The following is a 26,625-nucleotide window of genomic DNA, read 5'->3' as shown; positions in this document are numbered from 1 at the left end:
TATTTATGAAAAACAACTTTAATTTTAGATTATGACTCAATTCAAAAGTTATTTTTTTATAAATCTTCTCAAATAAACTCTTACTCATGATGATAAAGGTTACAATGACATGATTTTGAAAATTGATTTCAATTGCTTTTTAACTTTTGCTCATAGCACAATCATAAATATATTTGATTAAAATTAACTTTTAACTTTAAAAAAAAAAAAACATATTACGAAATCAAATTAAAATTATTGGTCTTTTAACTTATACTATTTTCCTTCACCCATAAAGTTGTTTCGAGTAAATTTTCGCTAAATACATCGCTAACTTAACTTATTTTTATCATAAATTATTGTAAAAAATAACTTCTAAAATCAAAAATTAATTTTATTAAGTTATTATTCTCTCTACTAAAAGAATTAAGCAAGTTTATGATGCTTTATTATTCAGATAAACAACACCTCAATTTTTTTAAAAAAAAAGTCTCAAACCTTTTTTTTTATTCTACTTTTCTTTTTTTCTTCTTCAAAATTCATTCTTCAATTATACTAAAAGAATTGAAAAAGTTTATGGTGCTTCACTTTCTTTTTGTAATTTTCCAAAAAAAAATTAGGTGAAATTACAATCTTCATTATCTTAGTTTATTTTATTTTATGTAAAATTTAGTTCTTATTCTTTTTTATTTTTTAGTTTAGGTGAACCACCATTAATAAATTTCTTGTGATTATTTTCTTAAATGAGATTCATGCCCTTATTGGTCTGCATGTCACAATCATTGTAACCCACTGACTGGTGAGATTTATTGAATTCACATTCGTAGGACAGTCTGCTTGCCGCTAACGGGAACCAGTCTCCATGCATGAACATGTCTGTCTTGATCATCCAAAAACGAGTGCAAATAATAATAATAATAATAATAATAATAATAAACAATATTGCCGGCTGTCTTTGAGCCGATAAGGAACAGAAATTAAGGAAGCAATTAATATATATTATCACATCCTGCCTCTCCAAACTTCATGCCCTGCATCCGCCATTGATATATTATTAACCCCTTTGACAACCAAGAAATAAAATAAAAGCCCTAGGATACAAGCCAAACAGAAACAGCGTCACAATTCTCACAAAGACAAGATAGAATACGAGCCAGTAGAATCAACCACGACCAATGTTTAGATAAGATGTAGGTTGTCCCCGAAAAATAAGCAAACAAAAGGAACACCTAGGGTTGATACATGAAGAACTATTCAATGGGGGCTTTCTCACAATAAACCAGCACCCTCTGTATGCGGCACTTACACAAAAATTAATGCCTTCAAAATCTGTTCTTCTCACATGCTTGCAAGAGTTCAAAATCGTGGACCATACACATGCAACCCACCATAATGCGAGCAGAATGATGGCATCTTTAAACAGAGAAACTAAAATGATTTTCCAATAAGAGCTGTTCCCACCACCTAGTCATCTTTCAAGGTGTTCGAGTACTCGGTCTCTTGTTTTGGTGACGTAACACCAGAGGAAGCGCTTGATGAGGAATCGCTAAAAGAGCTCGATCCATTCTGAAAACTTTTTGTTGCATTTCTCTGAGGATCTGCAGTCGCAGGTTTCTGCCCCTCTTCTGCTAGTCTTTTGAGAAGATTCATGATAGTGGGAACGAACTTTGAAGATAAGGAAAGAAGCCCGGGAAGCTGTGAACATGCAGACAGGGAGGGAGTGCTTAGAAAACATACTCAACGAGTAATTTGAACAAGTGCAAAACTTTTAAAAGTCAGTATGGAGAGTTTGGTGGGATAGTTTCAAGGGTAAAAGGAGCTTGTCAAAAGCAAGACATGCGTGGAAAATCAGAACCAAACTATGAGATTGCGGTTTGGCACTTACAGCACCATTGCGGAATTCGCCTGAAATGTCTAACTGCACCCATAGGGCTTTAACGAGTAGAAAACCTACAAAGATGACACCCAAATACAAAGGATTTCTGCAACAGTAAAGAATGCCAAAATAAATAATATCAGCAAACAAGGGATATAATCTGTCACCAAAAATATCTAATTCCACAACCATGTTACCTCAAAAGTGTCATAAACTCATTAAATCCTAACACAAGCAAGGCAACGATTGCCCATGGGGGTGGTAACCAGTTGTTATTACGTTTGTGGGCTTCCTGAAAATTGAAAAGGTGAATAGATTAACAAAGCATCCACACACAGATGCGTGTAGATGAGTGTGCGCGCAAGCGCGTGTAAACTACCAGAAACAGCGGATATTTGATATAGGCATTTACCCATTTATCTCAACTATAATAGCACAATAATCAAATTCCAAGAATTAGCAATATAACATTTACAGCACAAAAAACACTCAATTCCACAGCATAAGGGTTTTGACTGCAACACCAAATGTAAAGCCATTAAATTGCTCAATATGGTGGCAAAACTTTAATAGTGATATTCATACAGTTATCTAAGAACGTGAGATGAAGCCTAGTCATATTTTTGTGCCACTGCATCTGCCACATCCTGTAAAATGTTGTCATCTTATACAAACTTGATAATCTGCACTCTCAAGAACCAGATATCATCACTAAATGTACAGCATTTCATGCAACCAACCAATCAGGACTAGGTTCTCAAGTTTTATTTCTTTGGACATGCCTTATCCCAGGCACAGCTTAGCAACATGAAAATGCAATAAAGTTGTACATTATGTTCCATATCTATGTTGACAATCATAATCTAGAGACAACTGTGCAAACATAAAATAAATTTGCAAACCTAATGATATGCAAGGATACCATACCTGTGCAGAAATGGCCTGGGTAACAGTGTACTCTGTCTCTGTCTTGAATTGCCTCCACAAAGATTTGCACTGGACAGGTGTGATCAATGTCCTTGTGGATGGAATCTGCAGTAGCAAAACCAGTTCCAAGTATAAAAGGTGCTTTGTGGTAAGTATAGAAGAGTCCAATGGTATCAGTGAATGCAAAATCAAGGGAGAGGTCTTAAGTTATGATCACTCGATACTACGGTGCCAGTATGTACTTACAATATCCAACAGGCAATTCCCAATTAATTTATCAAAGAGAAATGCATTTGTAGAGATGTGACATATAGCATCTGCACCAGCATGACAGACCCATTCATAGCAACAGGCCTATGTGTGCACTATCTATGGGATCCACTATCACAAGTTCCACCACCATCTTCTTGAAATGCAGAATTAAAGAGATTCATTGATCAAACACTTAACTTAGAATGGCAGACCTCATTCATGCAAATGTCATCTGTAAACTGATATAAAAAAGTTCACAAGAGTTGCAAATAAACTTAAAAACTTCCAGGAGTTTTTGAGATCCTAGAAAAATGATCTAGTATAAGATCCACAAAATTCATTTCTTGAATTATTGATTACATACTCTTTCTACGAAAATAACAAGCAAATTTGAAGATATGTTAACATAAACACCAGGAAAAAGCTCAGCAATAAGAAAAGGTCACCTTTTCCCAAGAGTTTGAGGCCAGTGGGTCAAATGGTATGATACTTCTGTCTTTAACAGCAGCATTGTTCTTTGCATCCATCAAAGCAGATGATAATGTAGTCTCAATATTGTCCACATCATCATCCAGACGGATTGCAGCCATTACAGATAACAACTTCAAAGACTGGCAAAGTTTAACAAATGAAATTAGTTCAGATCCATTTCAAAACAAAACTTGAGAATCAACATTTGTTGAAATATGTATTGATCATACTGCAGAGCGAGCAGTTTTGGTAATTGCTCGAATGTCTTCCTTTCCAGTCCAAATTCGTGGCATTGAATCAGAGTCATGGCTGAACAACATTGAAAACCTGCATGCAAAGTTTACATTCACTCTCCATAAGATGGATATGAAACAAAACAAATAACTTAGTTGAAAAATTGCAATGGGTTGTTACCTGTCTTTCATACGGATGAGGACCCTTCCAGATTCTTCTCTTGCTTTTGCCTCAACGACACCTCTTCCATAATTCTCCAGACTTGCAATTAATTTGTCCTTAGATTGTTCATCCATGTCAAAACCAAAGATTGCATTACAGAACCCAGCAACAGCTGATTCTGTCTCACGCAGCAGAAGTTTCTTTATGGCTGACCATGTCTCACTATTAGCTCCATCTAAAAGAGCTTCAACAGGCCCTGATAATGCCGCATTTAGTTTTGCCTGCAGGCCAAGAAAATTGGTTTAGCACACATATATAGACATTGAGTTTCTTTTGTGAGCAAGTCCAAACCATGTGACCATTGTCATTCACCACACCCAACTTTATTATTGATAAGATATCGGTGTCTAACAAGATTTCACAACATATAAAATCCAGAATGCGTGAAACAATACGACAATCATTTTAATTGTTGACCTGCAAAGACTAAACTTCAAGCACAACCATATTCCTTGAGCATTTTTCCATATTAGTTTTAACTTATCTTCACTTGAAGACAATTAGAAAATGAAGCTGGCACACACAGAAGCAAGAAAGGATAATCATAGAAAAATTGTACCTCAAATGACGAAGTGAGTTCAGAGAGTTTGGCAGCATGGACAGAAGCAACATGTGCATCTATATCACGACGTAGCTTATCCCGCACTTTAGATGTGTCCCAGTTTGCTTGTTCAATGACAGCATCTGTGATTATAGTATTCCAAAGAGAAGATATACTTTATTGAGCCCAGACAGTATAGCTAGTTTTTCAATGCTCTCATATTAATTACATAGCTGATTAAACAAAAGGCTGCTCATATTACCCTTGTGCTTTTAATCATGCAACAGCAATTCGAAATTATTTTCCCCTAAGAATAAAGTGTGATAAAGTTTCTTTCCACTTGTTTGACAGCTTTGTTTTCTAAGCCGTGTTTTTCTACATCATCAAAGCTAATAATGAAATGGCAAAATGTATTTAAATCATGTAATCATACCTGCACACCATTCATCAAATTGAGCCATGTAAGACTGAGTGCAAGTTTGAGCAGCCAAAGAGAACCCTTCTCCTGCATTCAAAGCTTTATCAAATGCTTCCTTGAATTTTTCAAGGGTTCCAGACCTTATATGACCCAACATGGATTGATGTGCTGGTTGGACAAGCTACAAAGCACAAGAAGACAGCTAACCAGATTAATTATTCATAAATTTAATATCAAACACAAGAAAACAGTTGAAACTGTTACAAATAAGCTGCAGAAGATAGAAATCCAAAAACAGCACTCTGCAAATACAACAATCCTCAGAGCACATGAATAGAGTGGCCAATAAGGAAACTAATATCCATTATGTTATGAGCACAAACATGCTTTAATATATTTTAATACTATATCTTCTTTCACCATTTCAGCCCACATTTCCATCCCACCCCTTCTTTACTCCAAGGACACACAGTCAATCAATGTTCTACACCAATGCATCCGTAGATCTATGCATGACCAGACCATCTCAAAATGCACTCCCTCAACCTATCCTCAATCAGGTGCATTTCCACCTTCTTACCAATCACTTATAGATCATACTTTGTATTTCATACATCTAATCTTCTTATGGGCAAACAATTCTCGCTGCCATAAATAATAACTTGACATGATACACAAGCCTCTCTGCGAACTAGCTTGAGTTTTTGGGTTGCATGCTTTGATGTAATAAGAGAGCAATCATATAAAAGGTTTGATATCAAGCCATAAGAACTCATCCAGCCACCTCTGTTGATCCCTATGCAGTCACATGCTTATGCATTCAAGGCTGTCCATACATTCTAATATACAACTCAAATTAACTGAGTATTAACATAAATTAGTTTGATTCTAATTCCATATTAATGTGACTATTGGTGGCCACTTTTCTGGACTGCAAAATGATCATGTTAATAGTTTATACACAAATCAAAAGAATTAGTAGCCTAAATATTGACATGCTTTTAGTTCCAAATGGACAGGCATTGACTGTACTTCAATATCCTAAGTTCTCAACTTTATGGCAATATCTCAGTTTTTCATCAATCAAAACAACTACCATAAAATTTTAAAAGAAAAAACTCTTGAGAGACTGATTACTTGGAGCAATTTTTCCTCAAGCTGCTTTTGCTTTGCAGATCTTACTCCTTCGTCAAAATAAATAGCTTCTGCATCATACCTAGAATTAAAAAGGCCATTATTTATGATAACCAAATCAACAAGGTTTTTAAAGCATATCTTAAGCCATAGAACAAGTACTGAATAAAAGGTTCCCAAATAATGACAAAGTAGAGAAAATTGAGTTAAAGATGCAACCAAAGATGAAGCAGATCTACCTAGAATCATAAGAAACTCTATTTCATGGCGCATAAAAAGTGAAAGGGCCAGCTTAAAACAAGTTGTTGTGGTAAGGGAAAAAGAAATTCTGAAAGCAACAGATAATAACAAGGTATGAAATCTGATCCATTATAATCAAGAAGTCAACCCAACCATCCCTTCATCAACCAGAAAAATAATCTAATCAGCTTTATTAGAGTATGAACCCGTGCAGTAGTCATCATGTTCACCACTTTTATTAGGATTCTAATGAAAATAAATTCCATTAGAATCTAACAATGCTTCTAAATTTCTAATACCCTCTTGTTGGATGATACATGTGGAACTAAGCACAAAGCCACCGGCATATAAGCACCTTGCAAAAATAGAGATATAGCTTTCAGTTCTTCACCCAAGTTACATCATATCTGCCAAAGCTTAAGGCAGTTTCTAAAGCTGTATGCTAACCCTACATCGGAACACATCAGTAGCAGAGCCACTGTAAATTTACATATTGCACAAGGAAAAACACTTACTCAGACAAACTAATATTTAGAATTGCACTAAGCTTCTTTCCAAAGCCAGAGACTGGACCAGATTCGACAGCCTCTTCCATTTGACACCACTTCTGTGAGAGATAATAAACCATATTTTCTCAGTGTCAATGCTCCCACTAAGGATAAGATCAAGAGATAAGAAGTGGAAATAAGAAAAGAAAGGATGACAGAATACTTTAAACGCCTATACCTCATTTGCAACAAAACTACCATATTTTTCATTGGCAATTTCTTCACAGCGTACAGTAGCAACCATAACCTGCAAGAATATGGGGGTTGAAAATGGCATAAACAAAATATGGATGTACTTGTTCCATGTCTGTATTAAGTAAATATTCACGAAATTACCTTGTGGAAAGGATTATTGGGGTCACATATGGCATTAATAAAATGTGCATGTACTTACTCTAATCCTCTGCTAAATAAATATTCACCAAATTACCTTGTGGGCAGGAAGGTCAAGGTCCTTATTTTCCTTGATAACTTTCCAGATTTCCTGTGCACTGAAAGAGAAACCTGATGCAGGAACTACACCCCTACGATCTCCCGCGAGCCCACCAGGTGCAATAGAATGGAAAAATCGCTGTCTCAAACTAGCAACCTTCATTGACAAGAAGAAGTCCATCAAATAACAAAGGTATGCTAGCTAAGTTCCAGCTCAATGTTTAGATCACAAACTAGAATCCAGATGGTAGGCAACGAGTGTGATACATTTAAACTTTAAAATGGAATGACTGGATACTAACATCCATCTAATTTGCATGCAACACAAACAGCAAGAAACATATTTTCTCTACCTGCTCCTTGAATTGCTCTTCTTTTTCTTCATAACTAGAAAGAGCAACAACTTCAACCTGGCCATCATTTATCAGAAATATTGCAAAGTCAATTATCAATGTTCCACATCTCTCCCTTCTAGAAAAGGACATTTCAAAAACAACTTCAGACAAAAGCATGACATCTCACATTAAAGAATTCACTCAATCGAGTTTCCTTGTGAGCTTCTGGCTTGGGAACAGAGTCCCATATCTGCAGTTACATAGAAGAAAAAAGGTTAAAGACAATACCATAATTCAGTAAATAAGGAAAGCATGGTTTTATTTACCTTCTGAATGTCCTCTCTTAGAACAGGTTCTAAATTCTCCAATGGTGTCTGTAAACAACCAAAGATCAACATAATGGATACAACTAAAAGCACAGTCAAGCCACAACATTTACTAGCATGAAGGAGAGAAACACACCCTTGTTTTGTCACGTATGACAAACATCAAAGTTGTTTTGCGTGGACTGAATAATCGCATCATGACCTGAGAGCAAACAAACCCATCAAGTTCAAAAACCTTGGGAACCTTATAAAATCCATATTGAAGGTTTGCAGACAACACAAGCAAGGTTACCTGAAATACAGTCTTTAAAAGAGGCTTATTTGCAGCTTGCTCACGACCAATATCGTGACACCACCTAGATAAATATTTCTTAGAAAGGTTATGTATACAAATTATGGAAAACCTAAACATCATAAGAAACATGAAGAATTTATGTCCAGTGCAAGATAGAGATCTTACATGTTAATCAATACTATATCTGAGACAGCAAGGGCAAAAAGGGCACTCTGTTTCTCAAATGCTGTATCATCCTAAAAATGAAGAGAAGAACACTAGATAAGAGAAAGAAAACAGCAAAAAGACAGTCTCCCTCCTACCCATTTCTTTGACCCTTGACTAGAGGATTGTTCACTTGCATCCGACGAGGTTTGATATAAAATAATTTCACTAATGTAATGCTCAGCATTTCCAAATCTACATCGATAAAATCTTAATCAAACAACTCCAAATTATATATGTAAGTGCAGCCAATACAATTACAACCCTAAATATAACTGACAAACCATTCTGGTAGGCTACTGGAGGGATCATATGTGCATAAATCTTCAAAAAATTCAAAGAAGGCAGCTCAAGGATGTGTTCATGACCAAAAAGGTATCGTTGTCAGCCAAAGCACGTTTTAGGTTAAAAGTGCATACTCTACTGATTTTTGGATTCAGAAGTTCACTGCAAATTTTTTAGAATTAATTTACTCATTCTATACTGAAGAGCAGAGGAATGGAGAGCTGAGTATCGAAGAAGGTAATATAATATAACCAGTTTTAGAACATGGCTTTGTGTAATACAAAATGAATTTACAATTTATACAAGGTATAAAAAGATTACAGAAAACTTTAAATGGTGCTATAGGGAAAGAGGGAGGGAGGGAGAAATGCAAGTGAAGTTATTTCAAAAATGATAATAAAGGCACCTCTCCACGTTCTCTTCCATCAGTTCCCTCCAAATCCATTACAAGAGTACAGGGTTCAATACCAGCACATCTTGCCATCCAAATTCCCTTAGTGGTTTGAGACCTGAAAATAAATGGAACCTATCAGGCTTTAGCAATTCCAGAAAGTTTTTCATGTTCAAGGAAAAAGTGCAATAAAAGATAATCAAATTGGAGAGAGCAATGCAAGAACGTGCCTTCCTTTAAAAGCATCCATCTCTCTAAAGCTGGTACCAAACAAATGATTCAACAAAGTGCTCTTCCCTGTCCAGTCCAAAGAAAACAATGTAAAACTCTTCAGGCAACATGGGCCATTAATAACAGGTGTAAATTATTAGCCAATAAAACAGGAAAGGTGGTGGAACTTGAATTGAGCTACAACCAGGGACAGCATGATAAAACTAGATAGAACAACATTCAAATTCGCATTAAATATAACAGCTATGCTGTTAATTATTCCAGGTTGACTACATTCCAAAAAGTGCAGCACTGAGTCTCAAAATGAAAAATAAAAACCTTCTCTTATGAAAACCTTCTCTTACCTTCTTTACAGGATAAATCATACTGTTCTAGCTTCTAGTGCAAAGCGATTTGCCAAATCAGATCATGGAATGAAAATCTTTTAACCAAACAAAAATAAGGACAACCAGAGAGAAATAAACAAAAGGTAAACTCATCAATGAACGAAAAAGATTCATACCACTACTTTGAGGGCCCATAATGGAGACTATAGCATATGACAATCCACATTCCCCCAATCTCACTTCCTTGATTAATTGTTCTAATCCAGTATCATTAAACGCACCATCTCCATCAATAAGGTGAGTAGAACAGCAACCATCGCTCTTTTCTGAAAGTCAAACGTTACACGAATTAGTTTTGGAGCACAAATTAAAGATTACAGATTACATATCTTACAGTAAATACATACATAAGCATATATAACCTTTAAAACAACTAACGGCGCAAAAGCTCCATGCCATATCGATCTGTACAAGTTTCCCATACAAACTAAAGATAACAGAAATAGAATACATGAATCTTCATACAATTGAAAAGGGAGAATCCTTAAAGCCATAAGCTGAGGTTTTCACACTTGAAGTCATACTTATACCCCATTAGAAACCACGTAGGGACTATTTGGCACTGCGGTTGAGGTGCTTTTCAAAAGACTTATTGTCTGAAAAGGCATCAAATAGATTGCTTTCTTAGGTGATTTTCGATTTTTTTTGTTTTACGATGGCGTCAAAAACCATTGAAAATCACCTAAGAAGCATCAATTTGATTTTTTTTTTTTTTAAGAAAAGCACTTTCAACCACATCATCAAACATGTACATAGTTCAAAACATTTATCAGTCCTTGGTTCATTCGGCAAGAAAAAGAAGACAGGGGAGTATGAGGAAAAAAGAAAAACGGAGCCATGGCAATTTCTGATTCAAATTCAAATCATTTGAATAAAAAAAATCAATTTAATTTAGTCCTCAAAAGTCGTAAACTCTTTGCAAATTCATCCTCAAATAAAAAAAAATCAAGATCTCAAAATCCTCTTCTCTTATCCACATTTGCCTCAAAGTAAAATCATGATCCAAACTCCATAAATACCCGAAAATTGATAATTATCAATCTGCAATCACAAGATATCTTAAAAACCGCAAAAAGTTAATCAAATTCATTCATCTAATAATAAAAGCTCGCACGGTAACTAAATTCAACAAATTTAACAGCAACAAGCAAGTAAGAAACCGAAAGAACAGTTACAAATTGAACGAGAAGACACCAATCCGGTAGATAATAATAATAATAATAATTGAAGGAGACGTTAAAGAGAGAGAGAGAATGATAGAATGGATTGAGAGAGATCATGGATTACCCATTTGAATTGGATCGAAAAGACAGCTCAATTTCACCAAAAACGGATGCCTGTTCGATTGGGAAAGAAGGTAAAGGGATCTCAGAGAGCAATGTGTGTGTGTGTGTCTCTAGCTTTCCTCCCTTCTCTTGTTTTATGCTCCCTGGGTGTAAAAAGCTTTTCAAGAGTGTTTTTTTAATATTTTAAAATATATTTTTAATTTTTTTAAATCAACGTATTAAGATTATAAAAAAAATTAATTTGTTGATTTTCAAAGCAAATCTATTTTGATTGAACATTTAAAAACGAAAGTTACCGGAGCGTTCAAAAAGGGTGTTTGATAAAGACTGCCTGTCCCTTTGTATTTCTTATTTTACTTTATTAAATAAAAATAAGAAAAGAAAAGTAGAAAGGAGAGGGATGTAAACTGTAAAAGGGAATTAAAAAAAGCAATTATTTTTTCTCTTTTTTTGTCAGAGAAAATAAGGATAAGTAAAAAAACTAAAAACCTGATTAAACCGAAAAAATTATAAAAAAAATAATTAAAAAAATCAAACCGTGAAAAAAATTGATTAAACCGATTAAAATTAAAAAACCGACCGGTTTGGTTCGGTTTTGGTTTTACAAATCTAAAACTGAAAAAACCGAACCCAAACCGGAAAAAAAATCGAACCAAATCAGTTTGAACTAGTTTTTGTCTTAAAAAACTAAACCAAACCGGTCAATTTGAATCAGTTTCAGTTTTGTTTTGATTTTTAAAAAAAATATATTTCAATATGGTCATTTTTTTATATATAAAAACTAATTTGAATCGAAAATGATCACCCTAAAAAAAAATTTGATTAAGAGTTTTTAATTTTTTTAGGATAAAGAAAAATGGATGCTATTTTCTAGTTAATTGAAATGTATCTATTATTAAAAGTAATATTCAATTAAACATTAACAAAGCAGCTTGTGTTCATTAACTTTGAATTCAAGTTTGTACGCTCTTGACTTGAATCAAGGAGCTATGATTGTATTAATTATTTTTCTTTCTCGATTATGAGAGAAGTGAATTTGTTCCTATCTTACATTATTTTATATTATATTCGAATTAGCTTTGAATATCAAGGATACGGCTGGATCCAGTCAAAAGATTATTTAGTTTTATGCATTAAAATTGATTCTATGATATTTTAAATACTTATATTAAAAAGAAAAACAACAAAATATATATATATATATATATATAATATTTGTTTATTTTTACTTTTCAAAATATATTTGAAAAAATTTAAAAGTATTTTAGATTTTTTACTTTAAATTAATTTTTTTATATTTTTAAAAATTTGTTTAATATGCTGATGTCAAAAATAAATAAATATATATATATATATAATTTTTTAATTTTACATTTTAAAAGTGTATTTGAAAAAAAATTAAATATTTTATTTTTTTATATCAAATTATTTTTTTGTGTTTTCAAATTTATTTGATATTCTGAAATTAAAAATAATTTTAAAAATATAAAAAAATATTATTTTAATATATTTAAAAAAACAATTTAAAAAATAAATACTCATATTTTTAAACAACTCCAAACATTAAATAAAAAATAAGTACGTATAAACAACAAGGACCACGTGCGCACGCACGCGCCCCTTTATCAGAGATGCTCCAAAACAAACAGTGGTCTCAAGAATATTGTCCGAATGACTTAGATATATGTATTAAATAAATAAAAAATATAAGCTCGGTTAATATCTACATATTTAATAATTTAAATGGACAGCTAAATTTAGATTTATGTCTATGGGCAGCCATGGAATCTCATCATTCTGATGCAGCCAGAAGTGGGATTGTAGCTATCTGGGGACTCTGACGATGAAGTGACACGGGATGATCAGACAAGGGCATCTATGTGGTGGGATTTTACTCTCTCTTTTCCAGGGTGTTTTTTTTTTTTTTTAACCGGATGTCCGGGCCAGCTTGCGCGCACCACAACTAATTCTCAGGTTCACTGAACATCCTACAAGCCCAGTGAGCATATAAGACACCGCAGGGGTGACAGGCGTATACAAATGGGGCTTAAACCCTGTTGTGGAGGAAGGGAACAAGTCCCTTCAACCACTAGGCCACAACCCCATGTGTTCTTTTCCAGGGTGTTCGAAGTATAATCAAGGACATACTTTGATGCAAACTGTATTAATAGTCTATTTGAAAATACGGTTATAATTATTTTTTAAAATATTTTTTATATTAAAATATATTAAAATAATATTTTTTTATTTTTAAAGATTAGCACATCAAAATTAATTTTTTAAAAACATGATTTGTACTATGTTCTCAAAGTATTATCTAAATACTAATGAGTAATTAAATGACATGCTTGTAGCTTTTCGTAACAACAATAAATCTAGTTTGTTTTATATTATAGTAAAATATTATTTTTTAAAAATTTTTTATTTAAAAATATTTTTTTATTTTTTAAAATTTATTTTTATCTCAGCATATATTAAAACGATATAAAATCATTAAAAAAATATTAATTTAAAATAAAAATATTTAAATATTTAAATTTTTCAAAAATATTTTCAAAATTCAAAAACAAAGTCTTCGTAAATCCCTTGCCACTGAACCGTAACCATCACTAGGCATGCAATAATCGTGGCTGTAGTTTTTCTTTGACGGTTTGATCATGTGGTTTGTAGACGTGAGAGGATCGTGATGAGTTGTTCTTGAATGTGAATATACATGTATTTACTTTGATGTCAAGTAATAGATTAATTATCGTAGAGATTAGAAATTGATTTAGAAAAAAAAATCCAACAAAAATGATATATATACATATACAGTTAATGATTAATTTGGATGGTGGTGTTAGATGAACAAACCATCTCCTCATCCGCTATATAAATTTTTAGGGTTTAAAAATATAATAAAAGTATTTTTTATTTTAAAATATATTAAAATAATATTTTTTATTTTTAAATATTATTTTTAATAACAATATATTAAAATAATTTTAAAAATATAAAAAAAAATTTTTTAAATCCTAAAAACACTAGTGCCCCTTCATCCTCGGTGCATCTTCTTCAACACTAAAAAAATATATATTATCATTGACTTTTTTTATTTATTTATTTATTTACAGGGAGTCTTATGTAATTGCGTACCAAAAATCAATGGTTAGGCGGGGGGTGATTAAATTTTGGGGAATGGGTCCCATGATACTTCTTCAACCGCTAATGGGACCTACTTCACCGCCGCCCCATCTTTCCTTTCGACAAAAAGTGGACGGTGCGGTCGCATGCATATTTTTGGCGCGTGGCACCATGCTGCCGTGGATAGCGCTACTTTCGGCCCCAACGAGCCCATTCATTACCAACATTCCAAACGCTTGCTTTGAACCTTTTTCCTTCTCTCGAACCACTAATAAACAATCGCGTGACTAAAAGCATGAGTTTGTCTTTCCGGTTTAATTTATTTTTTCAAGAATTATTAAGTTAAGATTTTTTTTTATTTTGATTCGTTAGTGTTAAGAGTAGCAAAAAGATATATCTAATTATTTTATATATTTTTAATAAAAAAATATTCCTTCCTGCATGACCAACACATTAAATATTGTATGAAACATAATCATTTATTTAAAACATGTTTAGGAATTGTCACAGCGATTATATTTTAAAGTATATTTTATTTAAAAATATATTAAAATAAATTTTTTATTTTTAAAAAATTATTTTTGCCATCAGTACATGAAAACAATTTAAAAATATATAATAAAATTTTCATTTTAAATAAAAAATCAAAATCTTTAGAAACGTATTTTACACTATATTTCCAATCACATCCTTAATATAACAATTATAACACAACATGCCAATGTTTTAAATGCGTTTTCATGATTTTCTTGATCAAAAAACAAAGTTTATGCAATAAAAAAATAAACCAAGAAAGAATTGTTTTTTTTTTCCATTCCTTTTGAGGCAAACCTATCACATTCTCTGTTTTGACCTTCCGTATCCATGTTCTTCTTTTTGCCTGTTTCATTTGATAAAATGTTTAAATGGCTGCTATCGAGCTTAAAATCAAGCAAGTTTATTATTATTCTCAAGTCCATATTCCTCTGTAAGTGTGTGAGAGGTACGACACTCATACAATAATAATAAAAAATAAAATTTAATGTGTCCTTAGTTTTAAAATCCAGCTTGATAGGTTGATCCAGAACTCGGTTGATTCGAAACTAGAACTAAGTCAGGTTTAAAAAAAAATCAAAAACTTGGGTAATTTAGCAGACTCAATAAGTTGACCGATGACCCGGTAAAAAACTTAATTGCAACATATTAACTATTTATTTTTGTAACTAAAAGGATGCCATTTGATTTATAAAAAAAAAAAAAAAAATATAGTTGATGTGAATGACCCAATCAAAATTCAGCATTCCAGGTAAAACACATGACCCGGGCTTAGGGTAAAATCTAGTATTAGAGTAGGTGTAAAAACTCTAGTATGGCCTGCTGAGAGGACCACTCCCTCTAATTTTTTTTCTTCCATCTGCCCATCCTAGCCAACGTGATTCTCATTTGTCAACACAAGTTGATAGTTTCCTATAATCCACACATCATGCTCATTCATCACTCCATTAACAACTAGCTTGCCCTAATTTTGCAAACAATTGTTGTTATGTGAGTGTAAAATCACCAATGTTTATAACCTCCATGGGCACTCTAAAGTCCCTTGACGGCAAAGGGTGGATTGTATAGCATGGCTCATTTGTTAAAACATCATTTGATAGGCTTTTCCTTTTGTCGATTATATATCTTCTACAAGTTTAAATACATCAATTAAAAAAAAAATCATTAAAAAAGAGAGGTGATGTTTTCGTGGTATTTTAATAACATAAAATTCAGTTTTAGTGAGGTGGACTCAAGTCTTAAAAAATTGCATTATTGGTAATAAAAAAGAGTCGTATTCCAGAAAAAAAATTATCTAGATTAAAAAGAAAAGAAAATTAGTACGGAGAAATATTAGTTTTTTTTCTTAAATCATATATAGCATGTGACCAATAAGGCTAGCATTGTTAAACTATTTCTCGAAGATATATTATGTAATTCATGTATTTTTTTTTATTTTTTTATTAATATGGGTGTTGAAGTTAACTTATGTGCACCTTTACTAATCTCATGAGCTCTAAAATTAACAGTTACGTAAACTTTCAATGACGTTAAAATTTGTAAAACTTGAACTAGTAATATATTAGGAGTGTGGTAGCGCTTGCTTTTCATTCCAAAACATATTAACATAATTTTTTTTAAAAAATAATTTTTAATATCAATACATTAAAATTATCTAAAAAATATTAAAAATATATTAATTTAAAATAAAAATAAAAAAATTTTAAAAATACTTTTAAAATATAAAAACAAACAACACCTAGATAACCCCGTAATATAGCACTAAATCAAACGAGATCTTCTTGAAATCTTGCCACAAGTTCCGATAAAGGTTAGAGGGGACTTGACGTTTGAAGGCAAACCAGTAAATCTTACGCTCATTTTTGCTTTTTAAATATTCGAGCTGAAGGACTTTACTTTTTCATGTCCATATTAACTACGGGAAGATCCTAATTCTTTTCTGGTTTATTTTATTTCATTTATGAGTGCATTTTATTCTTCAATTTTATATCAATACATATAGCTAAAGCTTCGTTATTTATATAGTCTATAATTTCTCCATAGGTTAATGCTTTATAAAGTATAAAATCATTACTGGTTTCTTATTATAGATTTTCTAGCTTTTTATGCAAACAATCAAGTAATCCAAAAATAAATTTTTTTTTTTTTTAAAAAGGTGATTATAACCGGTTCTAGTAAATATTTTGATAGAAATATATCTTCAAATTGTTAAAAATTTTGCATAGTTAGACATGTTAAATTTAATAATATTTATGAGGCTCCTTATTGAAATTGGGTTAGCTCTCCAATAAAATGTTTAGTTATTATAAATTGCTTGATTATTTTTTGTTTTTCCTATTCATCTTATTAATTGTATTTAGAGCTATATTTTTATCATTTGTTTTTAGATAATTATCCCCCGGTCTTCTAAGTTGACATATAATTCTTGATATTAAAAATGTATTTGAGAATGCGGTTAAAATTATATTTTTAAAAAATTATTTTTTTATTTTTTTAAATTTTTTTAATATATTGATAATAAAAATAACTTTTTAAAAATAAAATAAAATATTATTTTAATATATTTTTAAATAAAAACTATTTTAAACTATAAAATTATCATATTCTCAAAAATTTAATGATCACTCTAACCTCTAGCTAGATTTATATGATTTCGCGGTCATGATCATCTTTTATAAAGAATTTGCATGATTGATGCTCGCTCACTAAATTGGGTCCCATAATAAGCAACTTGTCCCATTTAAGACTTATCTTGTTATTGAACATCAAGAATACAAGGTCTCATAAATATCAGCTCTAGGTAATAGTGTTTTAGATCTTTGTTTTCTAATTTTATCAAGGAAAAACTACATTTATATTTGAATGCGATTTCACTTTCCCTTTATATTTGAAAAAACAAATTACATTTTATTTTTATATACCGAGTCAAAATTAACATGATTTAAATTTCAAAGAAAAGATGAAAATAACCTTTTATATAATACCCCCTCTAATGACCAAAATGACATATCAATCCATCTGAAAAATCTTCTCTTTGTAGCTTTAACTTGTGAAGAAAACTTATGAGGAACACTCATTATACCATTTTTCATCGCAGCCTAACATTAAAATTCTGAGCCTAGGACATTCATGCATACACACACGGGTTTTTTATCTATTTAGTATTGTTGTGTTACTTTTTAAAGTATTTTTTATATTAAAATAATATTTTTTTTATTTTTTAAAAATTATTTTTAAAATTAGTGCTTCAAAATAATTTAAAAACACCAAAAAAATATTAATTTAAAGTAAAAAAATAATTTGATTTTAAATTTTTTCAAAAACACTTTTTAGAACCCAAAAACAAATAAAAAATCAAGTATTTCTCTTGATAGATTTACAAATTATGGTTTCATATCTTCTAGCTTCCTTTATATCTAATACTTTATATATGTACATATTTACATTTTAAGTTTAAATCTTGAGTTTTATGTGTGATTGTGCTTGGATTTATATATTGTTTTTGGAATTTTTTTTTTATTTCATTTAGATTTGAACTTTATTGTTGTTATGTTGATGACGTGAAAGTATTATTTTTTTTTTGTTTTTTTATCTTATTTGCTTGGTTTTCCATAACATTTGTGAATTTTTTATTCTTAATTGATCATATATAATTATCATTGCTTTCAAATTTGTTTAATATCTTTAGATTCAAGTATAGTTTTTATTGTTAAACAATCTAAATTAAACAAAGAAAAATATAAAATTAAAATAGAATAGAGATTAGGGTTTCATTGACATTGCATGAGTACTATTTTATTTTGAAAAATAATGATGTTAATCTGAAATACAAGAAGATTATATATACATTCAAATAAAAATATTATTCTATTCTTAGCAAGTAAAATATATTTCTTAACACTTATTATTTCTTGAACATATAATTAAGTTATATTCATTTCAAAATCCTAGCTATAGTTTTTCATCAAGGAATATTATCAGACATAAGTAATTTATCCTTACAAACTAATGCTTGAATTATAATAACTTGGAGTTATTTTTATTTGGTGTAAAAGAATATGTTGAATACCTTGTACATTCAACTAAAAGAATATTTTATTTGGTGTCATATATATATAGTTTTTTTTTATTTCTTAATAATATGAATTGCTGACAAATATTTTAGTTCAAATAAATTGTCATGAATGGTTATCCTTTACAATTTTGATTTTAAATTTTAATAAAAATCAAATTTGAAGGAAAAGATAAGTTTGCTGGGGAATGAGAACTTTAGATGCTTTGGACTCCTGTATTTTACAGGGATACACGGATAAGAGAACAAAATAAAAAGGGAACCTGCAAAAACCAGGAACCCATCATCTTCCACATTTAAAAACCTGGAACCCTCGTCTTCCTCGTCACTGATATCTGCCAACTAAAACCGATGATCTCTCCTCTCACTGTCCACCGTAAACAGTACTACACACATGCACCAGCCACCAAAACCTGACCCAGCAGGTCCTCCACCACACCTCAACACGGTGTCCTCTCTCTTCTCCAGCCGAGAGCATCCCATGACAGTCCCTCATCTCTCCACTGTCAAATAAAAACCTAAACCACTGCAAACCCAACTCCAAAACATTCTGGGACGTTGAAAAGATTGAGAAGAGGGGTCAGCAGTTCGTATACTTGAGTGGCAGTTTGATTTTACAGAGGGAGGGTAACATTGTAGACCCGAGATTGGTGATTAAACACCAAGCCAATTCTCAAAGCAGCATAGCATGCCATTGCCCTTCTCTTACAAAAAAAAACCTTAGCCATTCGAGCAGCATCATCATCAAGACTTCAAAAAGGAAAAGGTTCAGTATCCCATCTGAACAAGAACATCCCTTACTATCATCAAAGGAAGCTAAAGCCAGGAGAAGAGGGAGGAGCGCATAAATTTTGCAATGAGCACTGGTTTCTTCCTAAAGCCAGCTGCTTGCTCCTGGTTGATTTGGGAAGAAAAGAGGTGTCGTAAAAAAGCTTAAGACATCAGTTATATCCCCTTTTTTTATGTTTATACCTCTCTTTTCATGTCTGTTGCATAAATTACCTTTCAAGATTGTAGATATATAACTCAACCTAGCATCTCCCTGGTTATTTAGTAATAAGAATTGAGAAGCGTAGAAACTGTAGGCTTGGATCTCTTAGGGGATGGCTCTATAGTATGACAGTCTTGATGTGTGGATGGAAGAGGTTCGACAGTAAACTCATGACAAGAAAGGAGATTTATACATGGCTGATTTAGAAATGGCTTCCGAAGGAGACAGAAGCATGCTAAGGTGTTAGCTTGCAAACCCTGCTCGAGGTTCGTGTGTTTTGGTTTTGAGCTGACTTTTATTAGCCTATCCTCCCCTCAGAGCATGATATAAATTTATAATAGTTTGGAGAGTCATTCTAATTGTTTTTTAAGGATTTTTTATTTAGAAATATATTAAAATAATAATTTTTTATTTTAAAAAAATATCTTTGATATCAATACATCAAAAAAATTTAAAAATATAAAATAAATTAATTTTAAATAAACAAAATAAATTTTTATAAAAATTTAAAATATAATTCCAAACACTTCCTTAGTTTTAAATGATCTTTGAGCTTAGGACATTCATGCATACACACACGGACTTCTGATCTATTTAGTGTTGTGTTACTTTTTAAAGTAATTTTTATATCAAAATAATATTTTTTTTATTTTTTAAAAAATTATTTTTAAAATTAGTGCTTTAAAAATAATTTTAAAAACACCAAAAAAAATATTAATTTAAAGTAAAAAAATAATTTTTTAAAATTTTTTTTTCAAAAAACACTTTTAAAACCCAAAAACAAATAAAAAGTCAAGTATTTTCTCTCGATAGATTTACAAATTATGGTTTCATATCTTCTAGCTTCCTTTATATCTAATACTTTATATATGTACATATTTACATTTAAGTTTAAATCTTGAGTTTTATGTGTGATTGTGCTTGGATTTATATATTTTTTCTGGAATTTTTTTTTATTTCATTTAGATTTGAACTTCATCTTTGTTATGTTGATGACGTGAAAGTATTATTTTTTTTTTTTTTTTATCTTATTTTGCTTGGTTTCCATAACATTTGTGAATTTTTTATTCTTAATTGATCATATATAATTAAGATTATTAATTAAAAAAAAAAAAAACAATGCAAGGCTGCATATATGAAGATTCTTATAAAAAAATCAATATTAAAAAATTTAATCTATATAAAATTAAGAAAAAGTCACAGATGAATTATACACACATTTTAAGAAATTAAACACACTCGATATCATTTAAAAATAATTACCGTCTAATTAAAATGTAAACCCAAAATTTATTTTAAAAAATACACACAAATAATGCATTATTTTTTTAAAAAATAAAAATTACAAAAACAACAACAACAATAATAATCAAGTTAGGTTGTTGGGCCTAGCAAACCAGGCCCAGAACCTAACCCAATAAAGCAATGGCCTGCACACTAACCTTTATTGTAACAAACCTTGATTTTTCTACATTCTTTTTCGTAATATATTGAAAATTTTCAGGTAATTTTTTTTGTTTGATATACAGGTTCCACCAAAATTTCCATCAAAATTTCGACAGAGTCTCCCATATACTGGTAGGTCCCAAATTATCGACATATACCCTGTTTACACTTCTAATATCTCACATCTCATAACTCAAAATCACGACCCAATCATCCTAGGTCTCAACCCAACTCATTCTAATCAACACAACACATCTTATTCAATAACATCATATAATGTAGTTCAAATAAAAGATTCAATTTCAACTATAAACATGCATGGTCAAAAAGGTACTAAGAGTTTCAACCATTAGATTAAAGACATACATTCAAATTTACGGATTTATATTACATCTCAAGTTTTAGAAGATAAGTCTTTTAATTTACAATTAATTTACATGGTCAAAAGCAAAAGATAACTAAACTAGTATTACCCTTGACGCGACCCTGATAAACCTGAAAATAGAGATTAACATGTACACATAAATATAAAAGATAGTAATAAGCAATAACAATGGCAGACAATAATCTCTATGAAATTTCTTAGTTTTGGCAAGAACATATTTCATTACACTATCATTTGTCTAATCCCCACAGCTTCCCCTGTACCACCAGAGATTCAATTTTTATCAACAATACAACCAACATCACATCTTCATTTAATTCTCATTCAACCAGTATTCTCAAACCAATCACAAGGAATTTTCTTTAAGATCTCATACTCTTACTCATTTTCATGTTTATATTCATTCTTATAATTTTGTTATCAAAACTATCACTCAACAGCAAATTCCAAGCAAAGATTAAAAATTATCCAATTCTAATCAATTTAGCTTAACCAACTCAGAACACTATCTAGTGTCTTAATCCTAACTAAAGTTGTAAAACTCAGTTTTGGGCGTGATTTACCCCTATGAAAGGCTAAAACATGGAAATAAACTTTTATGAAGAAACCAACTCCAAATTATTTTGTTTTAAGACTCAAAATCAACAATCATAATAGCCCCTCCTTTATAGCTAAAATTTTGGACAACGAGGATTTTCATTCCTTGGAAATCCTTTTCAACTTCCAACTTATTTTCATTACAAAAACAACATCATCCAAGATCATTTGGCATCATTAAATCACAAATTCAAACCAATTATAAAGCAAAATATTCAAATAATTTCCCTACCTCTACAATATAGCAAAGATTAGACCAAAAATAAGGAAACTCATTTCTTTTGGGATTTCTCCTAATATTATTATTAATACAACAAAATGATGAACTATTCATTTTCTTTCTCTCTCTCCTCATGTGATTAAACATATGCGGCAAACCTTAACAATTAATATTCTTAGATCATTATCACAACAACAATTTCACCCTACTAGTTGAAATCCATGACAATCTTCATTAACTAATCAATTTGCCAAAAATACTTATGGCTAGCTTTAAATATGTTTTATTTTCCATATTTCTTTCATTTCAATTTCTTCATGGTTCCACCCCATTTATATCCACACATCCAACAAGTTAGCTTTGTATTCGATCAACATGTTCATATAGCAATGTTCCTTATAATTCTTACACAATAATTATGCTTCCTCTCATATAAAGAATACAAATTAATCTATGATAATACTAATAACAAGAACATATTTTACCATTAAATGATAGTGCAATGAAAAAGGGTATGACTGAAGGTGCAAGCACCGATTAAACTCAGTGACGTTATTTTGAAACGATAATAAGCTCGATAAATAAATAAAGGTGGAAATCCTAAAATGAATACATTTTAAAATAATAAAATGACCGTAAAGGTTTAGAAGGATAATTGATATGATTTTTGTTTGTGAAGATTGAATAAGAAAAATCTAGATTGTTTATGAAAAGTCATGAACTGAACAAGTTTATATTAGGAAGCAGAATTCTCAATCCAATCGTAGGATCGGGATGAAATTTTGTATGAAGTCTATTGATATGTATTCCTACCTTGGTTAAATATCTCATCCCAATTGGAGTTTGGTAAAGACTAACGATTTAAGCAGAAATAAACCAGATAGTTTATATGAAAAAGAAAATAAAATACATAAAGGCATGAATGAGGGACAAAATTGTAATTATGGAAAAAAGTGCCTATAAAACTGCAAAGGCCACCAGTTAAAAAAAGAAGAAGAAGAAGAAGAGAAAAGCGGATAGAGAGAGCTGCAGATTTTGGAGTAAAACCAATAATACTCCGGTGGCCATATCTCAGGACTCCACCGTTGGATCATGCTAAATTTTGGATATGTTGTTCTTATTACACTTATCTACTAACTGACCGGAGGGATTGGAAGGAACACCCTCCATTTGACAGAAATCATCATCGGAAAGTTCCTGAAAAACAAAATAAGAAATGCACCTGCAGGGCAGTTTAGTCGCCGGCCGATTTCTCTCTCTTCCACCGTTGGATCATGCTCATTATTGGATATGTGGTGAGCCTATATGTGTTCTTCATTCTGAACGGTGGAGATCGGAAAATCATTCTCCGGAAAGGTTTTGTGCATGTTGAACAGTAGCTCGTCCATTTTCAGGTAAGCTCGGTTTTATGCAGATCTAGGGAGACCTAACCGTTGGATCATTATGATTTTGAGATATAGTATGCAAAACGCTATGATAGGTAGTCTGACCGTTGGGTTTAGAGCAAAAATCATAATTTGATGACTTACTTTTGAATTATTGCTTTTGGCAAAATGTAGCAAGCTTGATTAAATACATGTTTTGATGAAATTAGAATTGTGTGAGTGTATGTTTTATGGAAGATGTAATGGTCAAATATGTTCTTGTTATTAGTATTATTATAGATTAATTGTGTATTCTTTATATGAGGGTAAATTTAATTATTGTGTAAGAATTATAAGGAACATTGTTATATGAACATGTTGATTGAAAAAAAGCTAACTTGTTGGTTGTGTGGATATAAATAGGGTGGAACCATGAAGAAATTGAAATGAAAGAAATATGGAAAATAAAACATATTTAAAGCTAGCCATAAGTATTTTTGGCAAATTGATTAGTTAATAAAGATTGTTATGGATTCCAACTAGTAGGGTGAAATTGTTGTTGTGATAAAGATATAAGAATATTAATTGTTAAGGTTTCCCGCATATGTTTAATCACACGAGGAGAGAGCGGAAGAAAATGAATAATTCATATGTTCTAATTTCATCAAAACATGTATTTAATCAAGCTTGCTACATTTTGCCAAAACTAGCAATAGATTCAAAAGGCAATAAGTCATCAAATTCTGATTATTGCTCTAAACCCAACGGTCAGACTACCTATCATAGAGTTGTGCATACTATATCTCCAAATCATAATGATCCAACGGTTATATCTCCCTAGATCTGCATAAAACCGAGCTTACCTGAAAATGGACGAGCTACTGTTCAACATGCACGAAACCTTTTTGAAGAATAATTTTCCGATCTCCACCGTTCAGAATGAAGGAACCATCTAGCCGCACCACACATCCAAGAATTAGCATGATCCAACGGTGTAAGAGAGAGAAATCAGCCGGCGACCAAACTACCCTGCAGGTGCATTTTTTTTTCCGGAAATTTCCGATGATGATTTCTGTCAAATGGAGGGTGTTCCTACCAATCCCTCCGTTCAGTTAGTAGATATGTGTAATAAGAACAACATATCCAAAACTTAGCATGATCCAACGGTGGAGTCCTGAGATATGGCCACCGGAGTATTATTGGTTTTACTCCAAAATCTGCAGCTCTCTCTATTCGCTTCTCTTTTTTTTTTTTTTTTTTAATTGGTGGCCTTTGCAGTTTTATACGCACCTTTTTCATAATTACAATTTTGTCCCTCATTCATGCCTTTATGTATTTTATTTTATTTTTCATGTAAACTATCTGGTTTATTTCTGTTTAAATCGTTAGTCTTTACCAAACTTCAATTGGGATGAGATATTTAACCAAGGTAAGAAAACATATTAATAAACTTCATGCAAAATTTCATCTCGATCCTATGACTGGATTGAGAATTTTGCTTCCTAATATAAACTTGTTCAGTTCATGACTTTTTCTAAACAATCTATATTTTTCTTGTTCAATCTTCACAAAAATCATATCAATTATCCTTCTAAACCTTTATGATCATTTTATTATTTTGAAATGTATTTATTTTAGGATTTTCACCTTTATTTATTTATCGGGCTTATTACCGTTTCAAAATAACGTCATTGAGTTTAATCGGTGCTTGCACCTTCAGTCCTACCCTTTTTCATTGCACTATCATTTATTATAATGTATTCTTTATTACCTCACTTATTTCCTAAAAATACTTTGTTATTTTTCTCATTATTTTATCCATCAAAACAAGTTACCAATTTCTCTATCCTTATGAATTCTAAACCAAAATTCATTTTATAGAGGTCATCTCTTCCATTATATATCATTATTTATCTATTATTTTTAATCTTGGTTTTCATCACTCATCGAAATATTACCACTTTCAATCTTAGGTTTACATGAGGGTTTACACATTTACATATTTAAATTATAACTTTCCAGGGTTTTCAAATTTATTTTTCAAAAAAAGTTGAATGGGGCACACGACGCATTCATCCACCCCAAGCATATAATAAAAGAGGATGTGTCATCTGCGTAACCACAATGCCAGGAAAAACAAGATCTTTTGTTTTTTACCTAAAAATTCATTTTGACCTAGAACACCTAGAAAACATCCTAGATACATTTTAAAACCAATCCATGCCCACAAAAAAACCCAACAAACTACTCCAAAACCCGAAATCCACCTAAAATAAAAACTCTTCCGAGTTCAAATCTGTTTTTTAGGTGTTTTTAAGGTAACAAAACATCTAAACATAACTTCCCTTATTATATGAAATATTTTGACATAAAAATTAACTATTTTTGTGCCTGGAATATTCCTTAACGACTACTTTCTTTTTCTAAACTGGAATTTGGCGACATTCTTTCTCTCCTCCCAACAAAAAAAATCTGAAATAAAAAAGGAAAATGAAGTTAACTATCAAAATATATTTTCTTATAATTAAGGGACTGAGTCATTTAATATCTAAAAAAATAAAGAATTAAAATGAATATGGTAATGAAAGTTTTAACTCACCTCCTATGTTACTCGAGATTTTTACTTCAGTACCCTACCTTTTAATTTAACTCTTTATCCTAAAAAATATTTAATTAGAGGTTATTTTGGTCTAAAATAATCAAATCACGTAAAAAAAAATTTCAAGGATCAAAGTAAAAATTATAAATGTTTCAATTTATGATGTATTATAAGAAAATGCAGATAATTCTAAAAATCAATCTCTTTTAGTACATTGTATAATATAACTGTGATAATTTTTTTCAAAAATAATTATTTAAAAAATGTAGTAAATATTTTTT

The 26,625-nt window shown here is 31.1% G+C and overlaps 1 protein-coding gene across 2 annotated transcripts; it reads right to left on the bottom strand.

The window, feature by feature from the left end:
• Window positions 1–1,057: 1,057 nt before the first annotated feature.
• Window positions 1,058–11,177, bottom strand: LOC118031002 (protein ROOT HAIR DEFECTIVE 3). 2 transcript variants are annotated; one of them, XM_035035285.2, is made up of 23 exons: window positions 11,015–11,177; window positions 9,844–9,993; window positions 9,341–9,407; window positions 9,126–9,228; window positions 8,396–8,466; window positions 8,228–8,291; window positions 8,072–8,137; window positions 7,936–7,983; window positions 7,797–7,859; window positions 7,628–7,684; window positions 7,273–7,431; window positions 7,021–7,089; window positions 6,810–6,901; window positions 6,058–6,136; window positions 4,936–5,101; window positions 4,521–4,645; window positions 3,920–4,182; window positions 3,736–3,832; window positions 3,481–3,645; window positions 2,783–2,887; window positions 2,053–2,147; window positions 1,865–1,961; window positions 1,058–1,674 (listed from the first exon to the last, which is right to left on the bottom strand). In XM_035035285.2, exons 1-23 carry the CDS (start codon window positions 11,016–11,018, stop codon window positions 1,444–1,446), a joined length of 2,436 nt encoding a protein of 811 aa, XP_034891176.1. In that variant the 5' UTR covers window positions 11,019–11,177; the 3' UTR covers window positions 1,058–1,443. The 2 variants fall into 2 exon arrangements, with proteins under 2 accessions (XP_034891176.1, XP_073264174.1); XM_073408073.1 differs by lacking the exon at window positions 11,015–11,177 and adding an exon at window positions 10,090–10,919.
• Window positions 11,178–26,625: the final 15,448 nt, after the last annotated feature.

This window comes from Populus alba, chromosome 3 (assembly GCF_005239225.2).
Source record: "Populus alba chromosome 3, ASM523922v2, whole genome shotgun sequence".
Lineage (NCBI taxonomy): Eukaryota > Viridiplantae > Streptophyta > Magnoliopsida > Malpighiales > Salicaceae > Populus > Populus alba.
The sequence above is the reverse complement of the archived record's forward strand: the minus strand, read 5'-3'. Positions and strand labels throughout refer to the sequence as shown.